The 26,269-nt window shown below is 50.8% G+C and overlaps 1 protein-coding gene and 1 long non-coding RNA gene across 2 annotated transcripts in view; one reads left to right on the plus strand and one right to left on the minus strand.

Annotated features, from left to right (window-relative positions):
* Positions 1-19,207, minus strand: part of KCTD3 (potassium channel tetramerization domain containing 3) — a 148,338-nt gene extending 129,131 nt beyond the window's left edge. Inside the window, exons 1-6 of the mRNA XM_075339133.1 lie at positions 18,883-19,207; positions 16,909-16,962; positions 14,865-14,910; positions 11,210-11,283; positions 4,322-4,380; positions 3,600-3,680 (exon numbers count right to left, since the gene is read on the minus strand). Coding sequence (XP_075195248.1) covers positions 3,600-3,680; positions 4,322-4,380; positions 11,210-11,283; positions 14,865-14,910; positions 16,909-16,962; positions 18,883-18,953 — 385 coding nt within the window. The 5' untranslated portion in view covers positions 18,954-19,207. The remainder of the gene's footprint in view (positions 1-3,599; positions 3,681-4,321; positions 4,381-11,209; positions 11,284-14,864; positions 14,911-16,908; positions 16,963-18,882) is intronic.
* The window catches only part of LOC142295981 (uncharacterized), a 30,761-nt gene continuing 23,382 nt past the window's right edge, over positions 18,891-26,269 (plus strand). The window contains exon 1 of the long non-coding RNA XR_012751574.1: positions 18,891-19,269. This is a non-coding gene — a long non-coding RNA (uncharacterized LOC142295981). The remainder of the gene's footprint in view (positions 19,270-26,269) is intronic.

A 26,269-nucleotide genomic window follows, 5' to 3' on the forward strand; every position in this document is an offset into this window, starting at 1 on the left:
AGTCCCTTTCGGACAAATCAATGGGGCACATGGAGGTAGCGTACAAGGGACCCCCCGAATATAAACGTCTCAGATACTTAGCTTGCTGAGACGCAGGGTTCCAAGTCCCTGGGGATGAGTGCTCCGTCCAGCAGGATCCTGAAGGGCTGCGGATGGAGACCGGCCTCCTGCAAAGCAAGGAGAACAGTGCTGGCTCCCACTTCAAGCCAGAGCCCGAGGGATGGTGAAGGAGCACGGCATGTAAGGCTCCAGCCTTGGAATCAACCTTAACAAAACCGCCGACACAGTGGGGTGAGAAGGGACATGCCGGGAGTCCAGGCTTGGACCCGCTTTTCTTCAAAAACTTTCCAAAAATGAAAAATCAGATGAGAATGCATGTGTGGATGTATGCCTCCTGAACACAAAGCAATGAACTGGCTAGATCTGGTTATCCAGGGGGTGTATATGCTCAGAAAGAGGAGCTACACTTTTTAGTGTAGTACTTTGTGTGTCCTCCGGAGGCAGAAGCTATACACCCAATGTCTGGGTCTCCCATAGGAACGATAAAGAAAAAAATCTGTTTGGAGGGCTGGAAGAGAATTCTATCCTGTAGCCGTGAGATATGATGTCTCTCACCCACTGATCGGAGACCTGCTTTAACCAAGCGTCGCCAAAGTGGGAGAGCCTGCCACCGACTAAGGACGTGGCTGGAGCGGGCCGAGAGTCATGAGGAAGCTGCCTTAGTGGCAGAACCTCCTGCGGTCTTCTGCGGACGCGCTTTTGGGCGCCAGTTGGATTTCTGATCCTTGGCTGAGTTAGCGGACGAGGCGGAAGGCTTAGAAGATGACCAGTTGGAGGAACGAAAGGAACAAAACCTCGATTGATTCCTACCCTGGGCGGGTTTCCTGGTCTTAGTTTGTGGCATGGAAGTACTCTTCCCGCCAGTAGCTTCTTTAATGATTTCATCCAGCTGTTCACCAAACAGCCGTGAACCAGCAAAAGGGAGCCCAGCAAGGTACTTCTTGGACGAAGCATCTGCCTTCCACTCTCGAAGCCACAAAATCCTGTGGATAACAAGAGAATTAGCTGAAGCCACCGCAGTGCGGTGAGCAGCCTCTAGCATGGCAGACATGGCATAAGATGAAAAGGCTGAAGCCTGAGCAGTTAAGGTAACCATCTCAGGCATAGATTCCTTGGTGAGGGAATGCATCTCCTCTAGAGAAGCAGAGATGGCTTTGAGAGCCCACACTGCTGCAAAAGTCGGGGATGGACTCAGCAAATGACTGGGATATGGACCTAGAAAAGGACTCTACCCAGGCCGGGGGTTCAATCACAGGTGCAGCAGCAGCCTGAGAGACCACTGGGGGTGAGACTCCAGGCTGTGGCACCGCCAAGTTAGAGCAACCATCACAGTGTGGATAAATGCTCGGTTCAGGCAGCAGGAGCTTACATGCAGTGCATGCAGAATAAAGCTTTGGAGCCTTGCTCCTTGTGTGAGACATGCTGCTGGAGTGGGGGCTTTGCAGAGAATGAACCCCAGGGAGAATATACAGAGGTCCACAACCGGAGACCGGCTGTGGCTTACCAGACCGCTGAGCGCGGTGTTGTGTGCCCTCCAGATCCCGAAGCCCGGTCCCCCAGAGCGCAGCACCTCAGCAGAGATGCAGAATGCAGGATGTCCCAGAGCAGAGTGAACTCTGCCTGAGAAATGGCCGCCGGAGCGAAGAGAGGGGGCAGGACTAGGGGCGTTCCTATAAAAGAGCGGGAACTGGAGGGCTATAGAGACCTGCCGGGAAGGAGGGACGCCCCAGCAGTGGGGAGTGTCCCTCCCCTGTGTAGAACGGCCGCCGGGAGGAGCCGAACCTGTCCCTCTGCATGAGTGACATGCAAGGGCAGGAAAACGAAACTAGGCCTCCGGCGAAGCCGGGGCCTAAATTTAAGCGGCGAGGCCGACAAGCAGGCACCATCGGCGCGGTTCTCAGGCAAAAGCTGGAGAACCCGCCGGAAAAGTTAAAAACAATCACATACAGCATACTCTCCCCTTACAATAAAGAACCCCAACATAAACGCCTCAGGTACTTAGCTGCTGAAACGCAGGGCCATGTCCCTGGGGATGAGTGCTCCGGTCCAACAGAATCCTCAAGGGGCTGTGGATGGAGACCGGACTCCTGCCAGGCATGGAGACCGTGCTGGCTCCCACTTCAAGCCAGAGCCCAGAAGGGATGGTGAAGGAGCGCGGCATGTAAGGCTTCAGCCTTGTAAATCAACCTTAACAACACCGCCGACACAGTGGGGTGAGAAGGGACATGCCGGGAGTCCAGACATGGACCCGCTTTTCTTCAAACTCTTTCCAAAAGTCAAACAATCAGATGAGAATGCATGTGTGGATGTATGACCTCCTGAACACAAAGCGATAAACTGGCTAGGACTGGCTCACCAGGGGGTGTATAAGCTCAGAGGGAGGAGCTACACTTTTAAGTGTAGTACTTTGTGTGTCCTCCGGAGGCAGAAGCTAAACACCCATGGTCTGGGTCTCCCAAAGGAAGGATAAAGAAAAGTTAACACTGTGTGTGCAGGATCCTTTGTAAATGTCCTGGGAGCCTTCCCTGCAGCATCTTTCTCCCTTTGTCTGGGAAACCAGTCAGGGGGGATCTCACCTTAAACACTGCTTCCGTCCAGGCAGTGAAAATAGCAGAGCCAGCTTGCTGTGTCCGGTCACACAGGTGCCATATTCAACTCAGAGCCTGCAAAGAGGGGCTGAGGAATTGTGCTATAGGGGCACAGGCCTCTACCCTGGGCTTTGGAAAATCGGTGTCTGTGGAACCCATCGTCCAACCCTGGATCCAGCGTCGCAGGAGGGGGTACGTGGAGGCAACACTCCGCATTCCCGCCCGTTGATGGTAGTGGGAGATGATCCCAAAAGGAAACAGTCGCCCTCAAAAAATAACAAATCTTGAAAGGAAGTGCCTCCTACAGACACTAAGCTAAAACTGAGGTTGCTTGGCCCGGCCAGGGGGGTGTATACTGCAGAGGAGGAGCTATGCTTTTGCATCTACTTAGTGTCCTCCTATGGATAGGCAGCATAACACCCATGGTCCTGTGTCCCCCAATGAGGCGTCAGAGAAAATCAATTTTTATAGCATTGTTGGAGAAAAGTGCGGTGATCAAAAAAAAAAAAAAACTGCGAGCTTAGCATTTTGATTTTCTTCTGTTGCTTTGCGGCATCTAAACATTTAATAGGAGTTCATGACAAATAATGAAGATTCGCAGCTCTTATAAGTGAGAATAGAAAGAATAGGTAAGCAAGCCAGTGGAGGTCCCTATCATTCCTACACCGGCTATTTGCTATGCACAGTGCTGGCAGCAGCGGAGCTTCAGGCAAATGAATCACTATAACATTTTGCAAGTAAAATCAACAGAGTTCAATACCCAGCTTGATTTTAGAACAGGCCAAGACGAAAAACAGTTTAAACCTTATTTTTTTAGTTGCTGTAAGGCACTACCTGTGATAGGTTATACTATATACTGCAATATGATGGATTGGGCAGGAATATTAACCCCTTCTGATAGCAGGCAATTAATGGATGCCTTTGAGATCTCTATTGCTGACCTATAGTTACCTGGAGGAGGTAAATAGCCATGAAACAGCACACTGCCACACGAGGAGCGCTCCAGTTCTTCACATAGCAGCAATCTTCTTACTATGGAGTAACGGAAACAAAAAGAAAGCGTCAAAGACAACTCAATAGAATATAATAGAGAAATCACTACTGTAACATCAGAATGCACTCCATCCTAAAAACTAAACTAAAAACACAGGCCTAAAGATATGGTAATACTACTGAAAGGTGAAGAGGAGAACATTATAGGGAGTCTGTCAGCACAGAATGACTGTTCAAAGCAAGCAGAGGCGCTCGGTGCATCATGGCGGGGCCAAGCATTTCAGTGCACCTTCCCATCTGCTTGTCCTCCATCTATCTCCGCACGTCTCCAGCTTTATGAAGCCAGAGCTGGCAATCAAAGAAGAGGAGTGTTGTGGGGATAGAGGGAAAACAGGCAGGTGGGAAGGTGCACTGAAATGCTTGGCCCTGCCAGGATTCATCTGTACTGGGTTTGAATAGTTATTCTGTGCTGACAGATTCCCTTTCTGGAGATGATGACACCTGTCCTAGGTGGGATATATTAGGCAAGGAGAGAGCAGTCATTGCTGGAGGTTGATGTGCAGGAAGCAAGACAAATGGCTCTTGGAAGTTCCTCGCACACAGCCGGCCTTGTTCCCATCTCACGGCCGAAAGGTTAAGATAAGAATAAGGGTTTGTCTATAGGTGAAACATTAAATTACCCAGTGGTGTGATCCCATAGAATTCAGCTTCATGCCGGAGAACGTTCAGACTGACCCCTCTGGAAAAAGAGAGAATATATGGAAAGATTAGGATATTACCAGAAAGCTTAGGACACGCTTATACAATGGAGCATGCCCTAAGGAACCGGGATATTCAGTACTATGGCCTAAATATAAATTATATATATATAAGTAAGTAATTGGACAAGGGACTCTAAGGGCTGCAATTAACTCTGAAGGCGTCTCCCTCGTTAACCTGTAATCAATGAAGTAGTTAAAAGGTCTGGGGTTGATTACAGGTGTGTGGTTTTGCATTTGGAAGCTGTTGCTGTGACCAGACAACATGCGGTCTAAGGAACTCTCAATTGGAGGTGAAGCAGAACATCCTGAGGCTGAAAAAAAAAGAAAAATTCCATCAGAGAGATAGCAGACATGCTTGGAGTAGCAAAATCAACAGTCGGGTACATTCTGAGAAAAAAGGAATTGACTGGTGAGCTTGGGAACTCAAAAAGGCCTGGGCGTCCACGGATGACAACAGTGGTGGATGATCGCCGCATACTTTCTTTGGTGAAGAAGAACCCGTTCACAACATCAACTGAAGTCCAGAACACTCTCAGTGAAGTAGGTGCATCTGTCTCTAAGTCAACAGTAAAGAGAAGACTCCATGAAAGTAAATACAAAGGGTTCACATCTAGATGCAAACCATTCATCAATTCCAAAAATAGACAGGCCAGAGTTAAATTTGCTGAAAAACACCTCATGAAGCCAGCTCAGTTCTGGAAAAGTATTCTATGGACAGATGAGACAAAGATCAACCTGTACCAGAATGATGGGAAGAAAAAAGTTTGGAGAAGAAAGGGAACGGCACATGATCCAAGGCACACCACATCCTCTGTAAAACATGGTGGAGGCAACGTGATGGCATGGGCATGCATGGCTTTCAATGGCACTGGGTCACTTGTGTTTATTGATGACATAACAGCAGACAAGAGTAGCCGGATGAATTCTGAAGTGTACCGGGATATACTTTCCGCCCAGATTCAGCCAAATGCCGCAAAGTTGATCGGACGGCGCTTCATAGTACAGATGGACAATGACCCCAAGCATACAGCCAAAGCCACCCAGGAGTTCATGAGTGCAAAAAAGTGGAACATTCTGCAATGGCCAAGTCAATCACCAGATCTTAACCCAATTGAGCATGCATTCCACTTGCTCAAATCCAGACTTAAGACAAAGACCCACAAACAAGCAAAACCTGAAGGCTGCGGCTGTAAAGGCCTGGCAAAGCATTAAGAAGGAGGAAACACAGCGTTTGGTGATGTCCATGGGTTCCAGACTTAAGGCAGTGATTGCCTCCAAAGCATTCGCAACAAAATATTGAAAATAAAAATATTTTGTTTGGGTTTGGTTTATTTGTCCAATTACTTTTGACCTCCTAAAATGTGGAGTGTTTCTAAAGAATTGTGACAATTCCTACAATTTCTATCAGATATTTTTGTTCAAACCTTCAAATTAAACGTTACAATCTGCACTTGAATTCTGTTGTAGAGGTTTCATTTCAAATCCAATGTGGTGGCATGCAGAGCCCAACTCGCCAAAATTGTGTCACTGTCCAAATATTTCTGGACCTAACTGTAATATATATATATATATTACCATAGCACTGAATATCCCGGTATATATATAGTTTGTATGTTCTCCCCGTGTTTGCGTGGGTTTCCTCCCACACTCCAAAGACATACTGATAGGGACTCCAGATTGTGAGCCCCAAACCAATGAGGACAGTGGTGCCAATGTATGTAATGCGCTGTCGAATTAAGAGCGCAATATATATTATATACATATACATTATATATATATATATACTGCATGTGTGTATGTGTATATATATATATATATATATATATATATATATATATATATATATATATATATATATATATATATATATATATATATATATATATATATATATATATATATATATATATATATATATATATATATATATATATATAATTATACTTTACAGTGTACAGACCAAAAGTTTGGACACACCTTATCATTCAAAAAGTTTTCTTTATTTTCATGAGTCTGAAAATTGTAGATTCACATTGAAGGCATCGAAACTATAAATTAACACATGTGGAATGAAATACTTAACAAAAAAGTGTGAAACAACTGAAAATATGTCTTATATTCTAGGTTCTTCAAAGTAGCCACCTTTTGCTTTGATTACTGTTTGCACACTCTTGGCATTCTCTTGATGAGCTTCAAGAAGTAGTCACCGGAAATGGTCTTCCAACAGTCTTGAAGGAGTTCCCAGAGATGCTTAGCACTTGTTGGCCCTTTTGCCTTCACTCTGCGGTCCAGCTCACCCCAAACCATCTCAATTGGGTTCAGGTCTTGTGACTGTGGAGGCCAGGTCATCTGGCGTAGCACCCCATCACTCTCCTTCTTAGTCAAATAGCCCTTACACAGCCTGGAGGTGTGTTTAGGGTCATTGTCCTGTTGAAAAATAAATGATGGTCCAACTAAATGCAAATCGGATGAAATAGCACGCCGATGCAAGATGCTGTGGTAGGCATGCTGGCTCTGTATGCCTTCAATTTTGAATAAATCCCCAACAGTGTCACCAGCAAAGCACCCTCACACCATCACACTTCCTCCTCCATGCTTCACGGTGGGAACCAGGCATGTAGAGTCCATTCGTTCACCTTTTCTACAAAGACACGGTGGTTGGATCCAAAGATCTCAAATTTGGACTCATCAGACCAAAGCACAGATCTCCACTGGTCTAATGTCCATTCCTTGTGTTCTTTAGCCCAAACAAGTCTCTTCTGCTTGTTGCCTGTCCTTAGCAGTGGTTTCCTAGCAGCTATTTTACCATGAAGGCTGCTGCACAAAGTCTCTTCTTAACAGTTGTTCTAGAGATGTGTCTGCTGCTAGAACTCTGTGTGGCATTGACCTGGTCTCTAATCTGAGCTGCTGTTAACCTTCGATTTCTGAGGCTGGTGACTCAGATAAACATATCCTCCGCAGCAGAGGTGACTCTTGGTCTTCCTTTCCTGGGGCGGTCCTCATGTGAGCCAGTTTCTTTGTAGCGTTTGATGGGTTTTGCCACTGCACTTGGGGACACTTTCAAAGTTTTCCCAATTTTTCGGACTGACTGACCTTCATTTCTTAAAGTAATGATGGCCACTTGTTTTTCTTTACTTAGCTGCTTCTTTCTTGCCATAATACAAATTCTAATAGTCTATTCAGTAGGACTATCAGCTGTGTATCCACCAGACTTCTTCACAACACAGGAGATGGTCCCAACCCCATTTATAAGGCAAGAAATCCCACTTATTAAACCTGACAGGGCACACCTGTGAAGGAGAACCATTTCCGGTGACTACCTCTTGAAGCTCATCAAAAAATGCCGAGAGTGTGCAAAGCAGTAATCAAAGCAAAAGGTGGCTACTTTGAAGAACCTAGAATATAAGACATATTTTCAGTTGTTTCACACTTGTTAAGTATTTCATTCCACATGTGTTAATTCATAGTTTTGATGCCTTCAATGTGAATCTACAATTTTTTGAGCCATGAAAATAAAGAAAACTCTTTGTTTGAGGAGGTGTGTCCAAACTTTTGCTCTGCACTGTGTGGTTATATATACATATACATATATACACACACAGTACAGACCAAAAGTTTGGGCACACCTCCTCAAACAAAGTTTTCTTTATTTTCAGGGCTCTAAAAATATATATATATATTATTATTAAATATATAATATATATATCTATATATATATAATTGCCTTATTCTGTCTGTCTGTCTGTCTTGCTCCAAAATTGTGTCCTTACGGTGACACAAAGCTGATTGGCCGCTGGGCTCGCCATGGCCCCGCCCCCCCCCACAGATTGGCCTCTCGCCCCGGCACCCTGCAGGCATTGGCAACTCGGCCACGCCCCACCCCCCCTCATGCAATGCACGCTAGCTCTGGCCCCGCCCCCCCCACGCATTCCCCGAACCGACACGGTCAGTGAGCCACGACTACCAGGCGAGTACTGTACCCCTGGGAGCCCACATCAGCGTACGCCGCCAAACCAGCCGACACATACCCTCGCATTGCTGGGGCTGGCCGGCGTATGCTGGTGTGGACTCCCGTGCGAGCGGGGGACGAGATGCGCTGGTAACCATGGTAGCATAGTTACCAGCGCATCAAGGTCCTGCAGCGGCGGAAAATACACACACGCACACACACACATCAGATCACACTCGCTCTCACACACACCTCACACACACATCACATCGCATCCACATACTCACAACATCCTGGGATATCGCTTGCTTCTCGGCGGCGATACTGTGCTGTGAGCTTCCAGGACCTGCCGGAGGATCACATGGCCAGAAGCATGTGGTATCTCCGGATGTTGTGAGTATAAGCGCGTATGTGCAATATCGTCAATGTGTGTGTGTGCGTGAGTGTATGCGATCGGGTGTGTGTGAGTGTATGCGATCGGGTGTGTGTGAGTGTATGCGATCGGGTGTGTGTGAGTGTATGCGATCGGGTGTGTGAGTGTCGGCAGAGGAGCACGGCGTGCTGGAGGAGGCTGGGAGGAGAGAGGCTGATCCTGTGGAAGGCTGGGATGGGTAGGCTGATGCTGAGGGAGGCTGAGGCTGGGGTAGGCTGGGAGGAGAGAGGCTGATGCTGGGGACCGAAAAGGCTGATGCTGGGAGGAGAGAGGCTGATGCTGGGGGAGGATGAGGCTGGGGTAGGCTGGGAGGAGAGAGGCTGATGCTGGGAAGAGAGAGGCTGATGCTGGGAGGAGAGAGGCTGATGCTGGGAGGAGAGAGGCTGATGCTGGGGACAGAGAGGCTGATGCTGGGGACAGAGAGGCTGATGCTGGGGACAGAGAGGCTGATGCTGGGGACAGAGAGGCTGATGCTGGGGACAGAGAGGCTGATGCTGGGGACAGAGAGGCTGATGCTGGGGACAGAGAGGCTGATGCTGGGGACAGAGAGGCTGATGCTGGGGACAGAGAGGCTGATGCTGGGGACAGAGAGGCTGATGCTGGGGACAGAGAGGCTGATGCTGGGGACAGAGAGGCTGATGCTGGGGACAGAGAGGCTGATGCTGGGGACAGAGAGGCTGATGCTGGGGACAGAGAGGCTGATGCTGGGGACAGAGAGGCTGATGCTGGGGACAGAGAGGCTGATGCTGGGGACAGAGAGGCTGATGCTGGGGACAGAGAGGCTGATGCTGGGGACAGAGAGGCTGATGCTGGGGACAGAGAGGCTGATGCTGGGGACAGAGAGGCTGATGCTGGGGACAGAGAGGCTGATGCTGGGGACAGAGAGGCTGATGCTGGGGACAGAGAGGCTGATGCTGGGGACAGAGAGGCTGATGCTGGGGACAGAGAGGCTGATGCTGGGGACAGAGAGGCTGATGCTGGGGACAGAGAGGCTGATGCTGGGGACAGAGAGGCTGATGCTGGGGACAGAGAGGCTGATGCTGGGGACAGAGAGGCTGATGCTGGGGACAGAGAGGCTGATGCTGGGGACAGAGAGGCTGATGCTGGGGACAGAGAGGCTGATGCTGGGGACAGAGAGGCTGATGCTGGGGACAGAGAGGCTGATGCTGGGGACAGAGAGGCTGATGCTGCGGGTAGAGAGGCTGATGCTGCGGGTAGAGAGGCTGATGCTGCGGGTAGAGAGGCTGATGCTGCGGGTAGAGAGGCTGATGCTGCGGGTAGAGAGGCTGATGCTGCGGGTAGAGAGGCTGATGCTGGGAGGAGAGAGGCTGATGCTGCGGGCAGAGAGGCTGATGCTGGTGCAGTATGGGGGATGGAGCACGATGGGGGGTGCGCAGCATGGGGGATGGAGCACGTTTGGGAGTGCGCAGCATGGCGGATGGAGCACGTTTGGGAGTGCGCAGCATGAGAGATGGAGCACGATGGGGGGTGCGCAGAATAGGGGATGGAGCACGATGGGGGGTGCGCAGCATGGGGGATGGAGCACGATGGGGAGTGCGGAGTATGGCGGATGGAGCACGTTTGGGAGTGCGGAGTATGGCGGATGGAGCACGTTTGGGAGTGCGCAGCATGGCGGATGGAGCACGTTTGGGAGTGCGCAGCATGGTGGATGGAGCACGTTTGGGAGTGCGCAGCATGGGAGATGGAGCACGATGGGGGGTGCGCAGCATAGGGGATGGAGCACGATGGGGAGTGCGCTGCATGGGGGGATGGAGCACGATGGGGAGTGCGCTGCATGGGGGATGGAGCACGATGGGAAGTGCACACCTCCCCCCAACACACACACACACGCGCGCGCACTGCACAACGCACCACACACACACACTGGGAACCACAAACAACTGCCCTACACAGACACCCACACACACAGACAACGCTGCACACACACAACACCCAACACACAAACACCGCGGCACACACAAATATACGCACATACCGCACAACACACAGATTGCACAAAACATACCTCCCCCCAAAACACACCACACACACACAAACCGCGCAACACACACACACACACAACGCTACAGACACACAGCGCTCCACAAACAACGCAACACACATACAACACCGCTCTCACCCCCCGCCACACCCAGACAACACCCAGAACATGTACAGCGCCCTACACAAACACTTGGTAACTACACACAACAACATCATATATATATATATATATATATATATATAACAAAAATCATACATGAACTACACAATACGTAAATTCTAGAATACCCGATGCGTAGAATCGGGCCACCTTCTAGTATATATATAAAACACCTTTCTTGATGTTATTTGAGGTGACCAGGTACTGATGACCGAGCACGTGTAATGTAGCCGGCGTCAGTGCGGACACATCGGAACTCACCTTAGGTCCAGTTCTTTTGTGCGAAGAAAATTCAAGATGGGAGCAAATGCAGTGGGATCGCGATCAATAAATATCTACAAGGATAAAGCAGCCGGTCAGGAGGAGATACATCGTGTGACACTACCATTCCTGCACTGTCCGATACAACTGATCTTACTCAGGCAGCACCAACCAGCTACAGGACTGCTGCGACTTGTGACAGGCTGCAGAGGTCAGGCGGCGATTTGAACCACGTTGCATCTGACTGCTGCAGCCAATCACACAACGCGATTAAATGCTGTGGCCATCGCTCCTCGTGCCATCACAGACCACGGAGGGGCCTGTGCTAGACCCTGGAGGGCAACAGCCGGGGAGTCCAATTTATTTTTACAGAATCCAACTCCCAGGTATCAAGCAGCCCATTTACAGTAGGTAGCAGGGCGAGATGTCATTTTCACTTTCTTAGACTCGCCGTCCTCAGTGGCAGTGCCCTCTTGGGTGTCTCTACGAGGGGTCTACGAGGGATGTATGTTTCCAATAAGGACCAGTAAACCCTTCTAGGGACAGTTAAATGAAGAATTTGAGCTCTGTATGATGCTTAGGTGGAAACTTATGAAAATGGTGGTGGGGTACAAATGATTTCATCCAAAACTTCAGAAAGAGGGGGCCACTCATATTTAACCCCTTAATGACCGCGGGCAGTAAAGTTACGTCCTAGCGGTCATAGTAGTGTTAATACCCACCGGCTGCTGTGGGCAGCCAAGGGGATCCGCGCACATGTCAGCTGATTTGTGCAGCAGACATGTGTGCCTTGCAGGCATGAATGGAATCACTATCCATCCGTACCTGTTAACCCCTTAAATGTGACAGCTCCATTTTAATGACGATCGCGGTAGAGCTGTACTAATCAGCCGCCACCAGAAGTCACATGACGTGATCAAGTGGATTCGATGGTTGTCATGTGAGGACTCCTGTAGCTCACATGACTCAGGTCCTGTAACCAGCAGTACAGTACTGCCGGTTATAAGAGATGATCATTTCTCCCGATCAGGGCAATGCTGCACTGACTGGGGAAAAAGAATGAGCGATCAGACAGCTGATCCTTATAGCCCTCTAGGGGACCTAGTAAAATAAAAGTAAAAAAATAAATAAATAAAAAAAACCTAAAAAGGTTTAAATCATGCCCCATTGAAAATCAAAGGATTAAATTTTTTTTTTAAAAAAATATACACACATTTGGTATCGCCACGTTCAGAAATACCAGATCTATGAAAATATAAAATCAATTAATCTGATTGGTAAACGACGTAGCGGCAAAAAATTTCCAAATGCCAAAATAACGTTTTTGGTTTGCCGCAAATTTTGCGCAAAAAATGCAATAACAGGCAATTGAAATGTAGCATCTGCGCAAAATTAGTACCATTAAAAAACGTCAGATCGATATGGAAAAAATAAGCAGTCAATGAGCCCCAAATCCAAAGCTACAGGTTGCGGAATATGGTGCAAAATGTGCACCGTTGTTTTAGGACAAGAATAAAATAATTTAGATAAAAGTAACGCTATACATATTTGGTGTCTATGAACTCGCACCGACCTGAGGCATCACAACGACACATCAGTTTTACCATTTCCAGTAGAATATATGGTAAAACTCATGGTTAAAGTCAAAATTACAACTCATCCTGCAAAAAACGAGCCCTCGTATGACCATATTCACTGAAAAGTAAAAAAGTTACAGCTCTCTGAAGAAGGGTGGCGGAAAAAACCCAAAAAAACAGAAAGCGCAAATTCACCTGGTCGTGAAGGGGTTAAAGGGATTGTCCAGTGAAAACAAGTTATCATCCGCCCACAGGATAATCTTGTTTATTCGGGGGGTGCACTTTTATCCGAGTTAGAGGGGAGCAGCAGCGCGTACACTTGGGCTTGTTAGCACCGCACTCAGCTTCCCAGCAGGACCATAGAAAACAGAAGGTGGTCGTGAATCCCTTTCTAAAGTGATTTTATAGAAAGGACAGGGAAGAACATCCTAAAATAAGATTATTATTTTTTTTAACTGAAACAGGTTTGAAAAATTCAGAATCTGAGCTGAAAATCTGCAGTGAGTACATAAACTGTGAAATTGTGAGTCTGGACTTGGGGGGGTGGGTGTCCTAATCTAAGGGAACATGGGTAACACTTCTCGCCCTCTCGGGAACCGTCCCACCTCATCTATGACTCGTCTGAATATAACGGCTAGGACACACGGCGAGTAAAACGGTAAGAGTGGAATGCGAGAAAAAAAAAAAAAAGAATGGCATTCCACTTGGACCTATGTTACTCTATGGGGCCACTACCATCTGTGATTACTTTCTCAGCCCTAATCGGACCGAGAAAACAGTCACAGCATGCTGCGGGTGGAATCCGATACATTTTTACTTGCACCTATACAAGTCTATGAGAAATGGGGGGGAGAGCCAGCACTGCTTATGAGTGGCATGCAGCAATGAAAAAGTAAAAAGTGTAATATTCACAAATTCATTCCTACTGTAACAGTTCAATGAGATTTTTGGCAAATAATTGATCAATGATTTGAGCCCCCCTGCCCCGTCACGGCAAATCTCTGTAAGGGGGGTCCCTACACTACAGTTATAATATACAAACGCTCAAATTATTGATCAATTATTTGCCAAAAATCTCATTGAATTGTTACAGTAGGAATGAATTTGTGAATATTACACTTTTTACTTTTTCATTGCTGCGTGCCACTCATAAGCATTGCTGGCTCTCCCCCCCATTTCTCGTTTACTGGTCAGGTGGTTGACTGCCACCGTGCCGTGCACGCCCAGTGTGGTTTGCAAATTCCTTCTGTTGCCATCAAAATGCCTGTTCACATACAGCCACCGCCTCCTGTTCCATAGGCATTATTACTTAAGCACCACCTGCCTGGGGCTGTTCCGCCCTTCATCCATGTCTGCTGGTCTGACACTGTGGGGGCTAGTTCTGACATTGTGCTGGTGTGTGTGGTTCTGCCACACACACTGGCATCTGGACTGCCCATCTACTCGCAGTTGTCAGCCCTTGCAGCATGGGAGCGGTTCTGACACTTCTCAGGTAGGTGATGTTCCTATATGGTCCTGCGCATTATACGAGACCTTATGGTACGTTTGTATGTTATAACTGTAGTGTAGGGACCCCCCTTATAGAGATTTGCCGTGACGGGGCAGGGGGGCTCAAATTATTGATCAATTATTTGCCAAAAATCTCATTGAATTGTTACAGTAGGAATGAATTTGTGAATATTACACTTTTTACTTTTTCACTGCTGCATGCCACTCATAAGCAGTGCTGGCTCTCCCCCCCATTTCTCGTATACAAGTCTATGGGTGCGAGTGAAACATCGCACTGCACTCGTATGACACCAGAGTGCAGTGCAATACTCGCATAAGATGGCAATAGAGGAGATAGGGAGATTAATCCTTCCATCTTCTCTGAAGCTGTGATCCGATCGCAGGATTGGATCACAGTAGCATGACACTCCGCTTATACTCGCAGCACAGCGGGAGCCGAGTGTCGCATCCGATGCACTTGCATCGCATTGTGTGGCCCCAGCCTAAGTGTTCATCTGCTGTAGCACCTGGACTCGTGGTGCAGCCAGACCCACAATCACAAGCCATACAATAACAAATATATCACTCACTGCTCCAGTTTCATCCCGAAGTGTTGAAATCCTTCCGCTCAAGAGACTGCAAAATAAATTACAGAATGTGAAGAAGCAAGAAAATCAGAATAAGGCTGGTCAGATAAGGAGAAGAGTCCCCAGGTGTCCAAAAAACACTTCAGCTGCTTCTTTTAGTGTTTTGCTCTATTAAAGGGAACCTGTCACCAGATTTGGTGACTATAAGCTGCAGCCACCACCAGTCAGCTCTTATATACAGCATTCTATCATACTGTATATAAGAGCCCAGGCCGCTGTGTAGAACATAAAAATGATTTTATAATACTCACCTAAATGGTCAGTGCAGAGAAGATGGGTCGGATGGGTGTCTCCATTCTCTGGTTCCGGCACCCCCTCTTTCGGCCATCTTTGTCCTCCTTTTTCTGAAGCCTGGGGACATGACGCGTCCTACGTCATCCACACAAGCCAACACTGGGGTCCTACGCAGATGCAATTTGATCTGCCCTGAACAAGGCAGATCAAACTATTGTAGTGCGCCTGCTCAGAACATGTATGCCGGCTATTGTGGATAATGTCAGGTCGCGTCATCCTCACTAGCTTCAGAAGAAGGAGGACAAAGATGACCGAAAGAGGAGGCGCCGCACCCGAAGAACGGAGACACCCATCCGACCCATCTGCTCTGCACCGACCGTTTAGGTGAGTATTATAAAGTGATTTTTTGTAACGCCTGCCTGGATCCACAGACTCAGATGGGCTGTAATGGGGAGGCTAGAGGGAAGCCACTCACCAAGCAGGACCCCCAGAACCCTGAAACCCTTTAACCCCTATACAGGGATTTGGAATTACACAGGGCCCTGGAGATCACTACCTGTGGAAAGCTGCAGTCTGAGAGAGTAGTCGTCAGGCAGGGGCAAACCAGGAATTACAGAACAGGGACAGAATCGGCAGGCAAGGACGGAATCAGAAAACAAAGCAGAGGTTAAATCCGGATCAGGCAGCGAGGTACAAAAACAGTAGGTAGGAGGGTAGTCAGAAAACACGCAGAAGTCAGCACACAGGAATCACTAACCAGAATAGGACGTAACAGGAGCCAGGAAAATCAGAACTTTCTCTGGCAGTGGTCATGTGACAGGAGGGGGAATAAGAAGGGTGTGGTGTCTTCCCATTGGCTGTAGCTGAACGCTGGCAACTTCAGCTGGAAGACACACGCCACTTCTAGTCAGCCAGCGGTACTGCAGATCCCAAGATAACCCAGCCCAGTGGATGATCGGAGCCTGCACCTACCGGTGCTGCTGGCATCGACTCCTCTCCCATCACCAGCACCATCCACGGCAGGAACGCGGCGTCGCCTGGTGATCGGAGCAGAAGTCGCTGGAGCAGACCCCGGCGGTGACATTTTTATGTTCTACACAGCGGCCTGGGCTCTTATATACAGCATTCTAGAATACTATATATAAGAGCTCACCGGTGGTGGCCGCAGCTTATAGGGCCCAAATCTGGTGACAGGTTCCCTTTAAACTCTCTTACTTCCTCTCCCCATAGGGTAAGGCCGGAGGGGCACAGTGATAAAGGTGCTGCATGTCACAGGGGTATTGGCTGCACTGCGGCCCTGTCCAGCCCTAACCCTTACATATTCACGAATCAAACACTGGTCACTAAAACTGAGGAGTAAAACTTTTCAAAACGGCGCAGGCTTCTATATGAATTTGGCGCGTCCCTATTCCCGCAAATCCTCTATTAAGACGTCCGGACAACGCAAACCCTAGAGGTGGGATTTTTACAGAGGCCATATCCCTAAAATGCTGTGTGCACAGTTTATACTGGGAGTTTGGGACTGTGCAGGGAAAATGTAGAAGACACGGCACCGGCTTTATGCTCATGTTTGCTGGGGGTGAAGGTGGTGGGACCCCAATAATCAGAAAGCGATGGAATAACACCACTATATGCCATCAAAAACCCTTCTAAGCGCTCAACACGACCTGACATTACTGATGTCTTTGATGACATTTCCAATAATTAGCAGAAGAGACTGAATCAGATTTTGGAAGTTATGTCACCACCTTACCTAGAAAAGAAGGAGTCCGGGATCCACATTAGTGTTTGCCGCGATGTGCTGAACCTGAGAAAAAGCAAAAAGAGGGTTACACAATACAGAACAGGACAACATGGCCCAAGCACCGCAAAAACCAGCAGCACCGGGCGCAAAAACCAGCAGCACCGGGCGCAAAAACCAGCAGCACCGGGGACCCTCTGCCCCATTACACAACAATCAGCTCCCCGCGGACACAACGCTGCATTTCTTCATTGCACAGAGAGGGCCTGATCAATCATTGCATTTGCACTTTCTTTATCTAGTTTTTTTGGTATTTTTGACTTGCATTTTTTTATTGTTTAGGTTTGCCATTGAAGATGGGGTTTGAGGTTTCCAGATGTTTTCGACTGATTTTTCGGTCCAACTTTTGAAAAAGTCACAAAACTTTTCCCATGTGCCCTCCCCGAGATGTCTGCGGTATTTAAGAGGAACACCCTAAAAAGTTGGAAATATATATATATATATATATTATATATATATATATTATATATAATGGTCTATGTGATGCAGTCACCTTGCCCCAATATGTCGGTGTGAGCGGTGTCACAGTGTTTATGCAATCTGCAGACTTGCGGTCACTCAATTGCCTTCTTTAAGGGTGTGTAACCACGATCAGGTCCCTCTGCTTCCTAGATGTGGCAGCACCTGACCTGCGGGGCCACGAGTCTCTGTTGCGGGAGACCGTAGCTGCTCGTGCACATGATCTAGGCTCGGGCTGTTGCGGTCTCTCGCTGTGTTCTCCAAGCATGGACACCCCCTTTAAATTCAAAAATAAAAAGCATTTTCGATTTTGTGCAAGATTCTAGAGCCAAGTTAAAGAATTAGATGCAAAAAAAAAAAAAAGACAAAACAAAAAACATTGATGAATAACACAAGTCAATAAAAGAAAAGCAACTTAAAATGATGAATCGGGGCCACAGCTTTTGGTTGCACAATGACGTAAGCATCTGCCCTCCAGACTGTGGTGTGACCGCTGCTACCAGTCAGCTACTGCTGCAGACATTTCCATGATTCATCAGTTTCATTCATCTGATCATTTCTCTGCCACCTGTATTGTTAATATTTGTTTTTTTTAGAAGACCCCTGATCCCTTTGAGACCACAGATGGTCAGGAGACTTTCGAAAAACTTTTCTATTGCAGAAAAAGTGAAAAAGTCACCGAAACACATTACGTCCCACAAGCACATCTCCCGGCCTTTGTAGACCTTATATCATCTGCTCATGATCTCCGGGCACCACACTGGTCCTTAAAGGGATCTTACACTAATTAAGATTGTAATGGTCTATCCTTAGAGTAGAACATCAGTATCGGATCGATGGGGTCCGACAACCGGGACCTCCACAAATCAGCTCCTGATGTAAACAATGTAAGACGACAGTGTACCTCGGCTCAGTACACCGTGTAGTGGCTGCTTCTGGTTACTGCAGCTCTGATTCACTTCAATAGGAGCCAAGCAAAACTAGAAAGCAGACACTAATTTAGGTGCCGGACCCCCACTGATCAGATATTGATGATCAGTATCTAAGCAGTGGACAATCCCTTTACTCTCCATATTCTGCTGTGTATCTGATAATGGAGGACGTCCATTCAGGGGGGTCTCGGGGGTGAGACCCTCTACCCAAAATACGCTATAACCAAACAGGTTAGGAGGTGAATAAAAGGGGCGCCCCTGAAATTACTAACAAAAATGTTGCCTTAGCGGATGCGGCTGAATCCCCCCGTCCGGTGACCGATGCTTCGGAGAAGTTGCAATAGATTATTAATTACTGATCAATTCCTGAAAAGGAGGAACAAAAAAATCAAATCCCTTTTCTGCTTTGTTCTTGCTGTCAGTGAATAGAACATTGTTTACATTCTATGGAGAAGAAAAGCCATGCATGGTGGAGAGGGGAGCCTGGCATGCCAGGGGTTAATGATAGTAGGGTAAGAATGGCCCCTGCCGGTACCTGGTGCCCCCCACGTTCAGCTGGATGATCTCCCCGGTGCTCGGGGTGAAGTTATTGCAGTTCCCGGCCATGTCCGCCGCGGCCTCCAGTCTCCGCCCGATCCCCGGACTGGCGCTGCGGCCTTATCCCGGGATGTCAGCCAGGAGCGCCGCTCACTCCTCCATGGAGAATGCGCTCCTGCAGGGCCGCCCGGAGCCCGCCATGTCCCGGCCGAGCAAAACCGGAGGAGAAGGGGAAGGAGAAAGCGCCGGGATGTGCGGGAGGCGGCGTCACTGCCAGGCCTCTCCCGTCATCCCCGGCCGGGACTGCGTCTCCATGGCGACCATGGCGGCCTCCTGCTCCCGGCAGCAGAGCGCGACCCACATATATGTGGAAACTGACAGACATGTATGTATATAGATAGCGGCCCCTGTGTATATGTATCTAACTATAGCTGTCATATATAAGGAAAGTGTTTGTTTTTTCCTTTTTTTCACAGTGAATAATCTGGATAGGGTATGTTCACACATCCGGTTTTTGCTGTGCGGCACAATCCGGGGCTTTTCAGAAAAAAATGCATCCTTTTTTTTTTGCCGCCGGATGCGTTTTTTCCTCATAGACTTTTAGGGTACTTTCACACATCCGGATTTTTGCTCTGCGGCACAATACGGCGTTCTGCAGAAAAACCGCAACCGGCTTTTGTAACGCCGATTGCGGGTTTTTTTGCATTGACTTACATTAGTGCCGCATTGTGCCGCAGGGGCTTGCGTTCGGTCCGGTTTTTGCCGCATACGGCAGATGTAGCCGATGCGGCGGCCGGATCGAACGTACCCTGCAACGTTTTTTGCTCCGGCAAAAAACACCGCATCGCGCCGCATCCGGCCGCTGCGGCGCATTTTTCAATGCATCCCTATGGAGGCCGGATGCGGCGCGATACGGAAAAAACCGCATCCGGTCGCCGCATGCGGTATTTTCCACTGCGCATGCTCAGTAGCATGCCGCAACCGGAAAAAACCGGACCGGCCGCATGTAAAAACTGATGCAAAGGATGCGGTGTTTTCACCGCATCCGTTGCATAGTTTTCACAGCCGGATTGAGCCGCAGGGCTCAAACCGGATGTGTGAAAGTAGCCTTAGGCTACTTTCACACATCCGGTTTGAGCCGTGCGGCTCAATCCGGCTGTGAAGCCTATGCAACGGATGCGGTGAAAACACCGCATCCTTTGCATAAGTTTTTTACATGCGGCCGGTCCGGTTTTTGCCGCTTGCGGCATGCTACTGAGCATGCGCAGTGGCAAAAACCGCATGCGGCGGCCGGATGCGGTTTTTGCCGCATCGTGCCGCATCCGGCATCCATAGGGATGCATTGGGAAAAGCACCGCATCGGCCGGATGCAACGCAATGCGGTTTTTTTTTGCCGGAGCAAAAAACGTAGCAGGGAACGTTCCATCCGGCCGCCGCATCGGCTAAATCTGCCGCATGCGGCAAAAACCGGACCGAACGCAAGCCCATGCGGCACAATGCGGCACTAATTAAAGTCTATGCAGGAAAAACGCAACCGGCAGCAAAAAAAAACGGTTGCGGTTTTCCTGCAAAGTGCCGGATTGTGCCGCATTGCAAAAGCCGGAGGTGTGAAAGTAGCCTTATTAGCGCCGGATTGTGCCGCATGGCCTTGCGTTGCGTCCGTTTTTTTGACGGATGCGGCATATTTACCCGATGCGGCGGCCAGATGAAACGTTCAGGCTACTTTCACACATCAGTTTTCTGCATTCAGGCACAATCCTTTTTTTTCCTGATCCAAAGGATCCGGGAAAAAAAATGTAAAACCGTATACACCGGATCCGGTTTTTAACGGATCCGTTATGCCGGATGCGTAAAAAACCGGATCCGTTGGATCCGTTTTGCATCCGTTTTGTCCGTTTTTTTGATGGATCAGTTTTTTTAATTAATTTGGTGCATGCGCAGTTTACAAAAATGGATCCGGTAGCCGCATCCATTTTTTACCGCATTGCGCCGGATCCGGCGTCCATAGGCTTTCATTGTAAAACACGCCGTATCGCGCCGGATCCGACGCAATGTGGTTTTTTTGTCGGCCAAAAAACGTTGCAAGACACGTTGCCTCCGGCCGCCGCTTTAATTAATTTTGCTGCATCCGGAAAAAAACGGATGCAACGCAAAGCCATCAGGTACAATCCGGTAACAATGCAAATCTATGGGGATAAAACGGATGCGGTACCGGATCCGTTTAACCCGTTTTTTTCTGGATTGTACCTGATGGAAAAAAACTGATGTGTGAAAGTAGACTCAAGTGAACATTTTTGTCTGCGGCGAAAAACCGCATCGCACCAGATTCGGCGCGATTTAGGCTACTTTCACACATCCGTTTTTTTCCATCAGGCACAATCCAGAAAAAAACGGATAAAACGGATCCATTTTATCCCCATTGATTTGTATTAGTGCCGGATTGTGCCTGATGTCCTCGCGTTGCTCCCGGCTTTTGCCGGATCCGTCTAAGGCTACTTTCACACCTCCGGTTTGAGCAGTGCGGCTCAATCCGGCTGTGAAACCTATGCAACGGATCCGGCGAAAACACTGCATCCTTTGCATAAGTTTTTACATGCGGCCCGTCCGTTTTTTTCCGGTTGCGGCATGCGACTGAGCATGCACAGTGGAAGAAACCGCATGCGGCGGCGCGATGCGTTTTTTTTGCCGGAGCAAAAAACGTGCCAGGGAACGTTCCATCTGGCCGCGGCATCGGCTAAATCTGCCGCATGCGGCAAAAACCGGACCGAACGCAAGCCCATGCAGCACAATACGGCACTAATGTAAGTCTATGCAAAAAAAAACGCAACCGGCGTAAAAAAAACGGTTGCGGTTTTTCTGCAGAGCACCGTATTGTGCCGCAGAGCAAAAACCGGATGTGTGAAAGTAGCCAAATGCGGCGGCCGGATGGAACGTCTCTTGCAATGTTTTTTTCTCTGACAAAACACCGCATCGCGCCGGGTTACGGCGCGGTGCGGCATGGTGCATAATGAAAGTCTTTGCACGCCGAATCCGGTGGCATGTATCAAACGCCGGAAGCATGTACTGGATTCGGTTTTTACTTCTGAGCATGCCCAGAAGTGATAGAAATTCATTGCTTGTCAGAAAATCTCTCTCTCTCTGGCCTAAGAAAATCGGTGCGAGTGGAGTGGATAAAACATCGCATTCCACTCGGACCAATTCTAGCCTGTGTGTCAGCGCACATGGGCGATTATTTTCTCAGCCCTAATCAGACCGAGAAAACAATCGCAGCATGCTACGGGTGCAATGCGAGACTCTTTTCTCTCGCCCCATTCAAGTCTATGGGGCGAGAGAAAAATCACACTGCACTCGCGGTACACCGGTGTACCGTGCGTGCAGAGCGAGAATCCCAATAGTCGGCTACGGAGGAGGGAGAGAAATCCCACCTTCCCCTCCTCCGTGCTGGCCCGCCCCTCCTGAGAGCCTGGCTGCCCCCCGCAGCTGTGGTCTGCTCGTACAGTCAGACCGCAGACGAAGGGAAACTCGCATGACACTCAGCTCTGCTGTGCTGCCAGCGCGAGCCGAGTGTGATGTGTGCATGGCAGTAGTGCCCCGTGTGGCCCCAGCCTCTCTCTCTCTCACACTCACTCACTCACTCTCCCCCACTCACCGATCACCGACGCGGGGCTGCATGGCTGTCACACTGCTCAGGCGGCTTCTTCTGATTTGAAAATGCCGGCTGCCCATTATTCAATCTCGTATTCCCTGCTTTCCCTGCCCGCTCAGTGTCAGCTGTCTCACTGCAACCAATCACAGCCGCCGGTGGGCGGGTCTAAATCTTGCGGTAAAATAAATAAATAATTTTAAAAAAAAACGCGTGCGGTTCCCCACTAATTTTAATACCAGCCAGATAAAGCCATACGGCTGAAGGCTGGTATTCTCAGGATGGGGAGCTCCTTGTTATGGGGAGCCCCCCAGCCTAACAATATCAGCCAGCAGCCGCCCAGAATGGCCACATCCATTAGATGCGACTGTTCTGGGACTGTACCCGGCTCATCCAGAATTGCCCTGGTGCGGTGGCAATTGAGGTAATAAGGGGTTAATCATGGCAGGCATCTATGAGACACCTGCAACGATTAACCTGTAAGTGAAAGTAAATAAACACATACACCCGAAAAAATACTTTATTTGGAATAACAGACAAAAAACACCCTCTTTCACCATTTTATTAAAGTCCCCAAATACCCCTCCAGGTCCGACGTAATCCACGAGGTCCCGCAACGCTCTCAGCTCTGCTACATGAAGCTGACAGGAGCGGCAGTAGAACACCGCCGCTCTCTATCAGCTCCACGTAGCAACTGAAGGAAGTTGCGCTGTCAGCAGGGACGTCACTGAGGTAATGCCGGGATGTGTGCCGTGATGGTGCGTGCGGGAGTGTCGGTATATGTGCGGTGATGGTGTTTGCGGGAGTGCCGGGCTGTGTGCGGTAATGATGTGTGCAGGAGTGTCGGGGTGTGTGCGGGGATGATGCGTGCGGGAATGCCGGGAAGTGTGCGGGGATGGTGCGTGCGGGAGTCCCGGGATGTGTGCGGGGATGATGCGTGCGGGAGTGCCGGGATGTGTGCGGGGATGGTGCGTGCGGGAGTGCCGGGATGTGTGCGGTGATGATGTGTGCGGTAGTGTCGGGATGTGTGCGGTGATGATGTGTGCGGTAGTGCCGGGATGTGTGCGGTGATGATGTGTGCGGGAGTGTCGGGGTGTGCGGTGATGATGATGCGTGCGGGAGTGCTGGGATGTGTGCGGGGATGGTGCGTGCGGGAGTGCCGGGATGTGTGCGGGGATGGTGCATATGGGAGTGCCGGGATGTGTGCGGGGATGGTGCGAGCGGGAGTGCTGGGATGTGTGCGGGGATGGTGTGTGCGGGAGTGCCGGGATTGTGTGCGGTAATGATGTGGGCGGTAGTGTCGGGATGTGTGCGGGGATGATGCGTGCGGGAGTGCTGGGATGTGTGCGGGGATGGTGCGTGCGAGAGTTCTGGGATGTGTGCGGGGATGGTGCATGTGGGAGTGTCGGGGTGTGCGGTGATGATGATGCGTGCGGGAGTGCCGGGATGTGTGCGGGGATGGTGCGTGCGGGAGTGCCGGGATGTGTGCGGGGATGGTGCGTGCGGCAGTTCTGGGATGTGTGCGGGGACGGTGCGTGCGGGAGTTCCGGGTTGTGTGCGGGGATGGTGCGTGCGGGAGTGCCGGGATGTGTGCGGGGATGGTGCATGCGGGAGTGCCGGGATGTGTGCGGGGATGGTGCGTGCGGGAGTGCCGGTATGTGTGCGGTGATGATGTGTGCGGGAGTGCTGGGATGTGTGCGGGGATGGTGCATGCGGGAGTGTCAGGGTGTGCGGTGATGATGATGCGTGCGGGAGTGCCGGGATGTGTGCGGGGATGGTGCGTGCGGGAGTGCCGGGATGTGTGCGGGGATGGTGCGTGCGGGAGTGCCGGGATGTGTGCGGGGATGGTGTGTGCGGGAGTGCCGGGATGTGTGCGGGGATGGTGCGTGCGGGAGTGCCGGAATGTGTGTGGGGATGGTGCGTGCGGGAGTGCTGGGATGTGTGCGGGGATGGTGCGTGCGGGAGTGCCGGTGTATGTGCGGGGATGATGCGTGCGGGAGTGTCGGGGTGTGTGCGGGGATGATGCGTGCGGGAGTGCTGGGATATGTGCAGGGATGGTGCGTGCGGTAGTTCCGGGATGTGTGCAGGGATGGTGCGTGCGGGAGTGCCGGGATGTGGGCGGGGATGGTGCGTGCGGGAGTGCCGGGATGTGTGCGGGGATGGTGCGTGCGGGAGTGCCTGGATGTGTGCGGGGATGGTGCGTGTGGGAGTGCCGGGATGTGTGCCGGGATGGTGCGTGCGGGAGTGCTCGGATGTGTGCGGGGATGGTGCGTGCGGGAGTGCCGGGATATGTGCGGGGATGGTGCGTGCGGGAGTGCCGGGATGTGTGCGGGGATGGTGCGTGCGGGAGTGCCGGGATGTGTGCGGGGATGGTGCGTGTGGGAGTGCCGGGATGTGTGCGGGGATGGTGCGTGCGGGAGTGCCGGGATGTGTGCGGGGATGGTGTGTGCGGGAGTGCCTGGATGTGTGCGGGGATGGTGCGTGCGGGAGTGCCTGGATGTGTGTGGGGTTGGTGCGTGCGGGAGTGCCTGGATGTGTGCGGGGATGGTGCGTGCGTGAGTGCCGGGATGTGTGCGGGGATGGTGCGTGTGGGAGTGCCTGGATGTGTGCGGGGTTGGTGCGTGCGGGAGTGCCTGGATGTGTGCGGGGATGGTGCGTGTGGGAGTGCCGGGATGTGTGCGGGGATGGTGCGTGCGGGAGTGCCGGGATGTGTGCGGGGATGGTGCGTGCGGGAGTGCCTGGATGTGTGCGGGGATGGTGCGTGTGGGAGTGCCGGGATGTGTGCGGGGATGGTGCGTGCGGGAGTGCCGGGATGTGTGCGGGGATGGTGCGTGCGGGAGTGCCTAGATGTGTGCGGGGATGGTGCGTGTGGGAGTGCCTGGATGTGTGCGGGGATGGTGCGTGTGGGAGTGCCGGGATGTGTGCGGGGTTGGTGCGTGCGGGAGTGCCTGGATGTGTGCGGGGATGGTGCGTGTGGGAGTGCCGGGATGTGTGCGGGGATGGTGCGTGCGGGAGTGCCGGGATGTGTGCGGGGATGTGTGCGGGGATGGTGCGTGCGGGAGTGCCGGGATGTGTGCGGGGATGGTGCATGCGGGAGTGCCTAGATGTGTGCGGGGATGGTGCGTGCGGGAGTGTCTGGATGTGTGCGGGGATGGTGTGTGCGGGAGTGCCGGGATGTGTGTGGGGATGGTGCGTGCGGGAGTGCCGGGATGTGTGCGGGGATGGTGTGTGCGGGAGTGCCGGGATGTGTGTGGGGATGGTGCGTGCGGGAGTGCCGGGATGTGTGCGGGGATGGTGCGTGCGGGAGTGCCGGGATGTGTGCGGTGATGGTGCGTGCTGGAGTGCCTAGATGTGTGCGGGGATGGTGCGTGCGGGAGTGCCTGGATGTGTGCGGGGATGGTGCGTGCGGGAGTGCCTGGATGTGTGTGGGGATGGTGCGTGTGGGAGTGCCTGGATGTGTGCGGGGATGGTGTGTGCGGGAGTGCCGGGATGTGTGTGGGGATGGTGCGTGCGGGAGTGCCGGGATGTGTGCGGGGATGGTGCGTGCGGGAGTGCCTGGATGTGTGTGGGGATGGTGCGTGCGGGAGTGCCGGGATGTGTGTGGGGATGGTGCGTGCGGGAGTGCCGGGATGTGTGCAGGGATGGTGCGTGCGGGAGTGCCTAGATGTGTGCGGGGATGGTGCGTGCGGGAGTGCCGGGATGTGTGTGGGGATGGTGCATGCGGGAGTGCCGGGATGTGTGC

The sequence above is a fragment of the Anomaloglossus baeobatrachus genome, chromosome 3, assembly GCF_048569485.1.
Source record: "Anomaloglossus baeobatrachus isolate aAnoBae1 chromosome 3, aAnoBae1.hap1, whole genome shotgun sequence".
In the NCBI taxonomy this organism is placed as follows: domain Eukaryota; kingdom Metazoa; phylum Chordata; class Amphibia; order Anura; family Aromobatidae; genus Anomaloglossus; species Anomaloglossus baeobatrachus.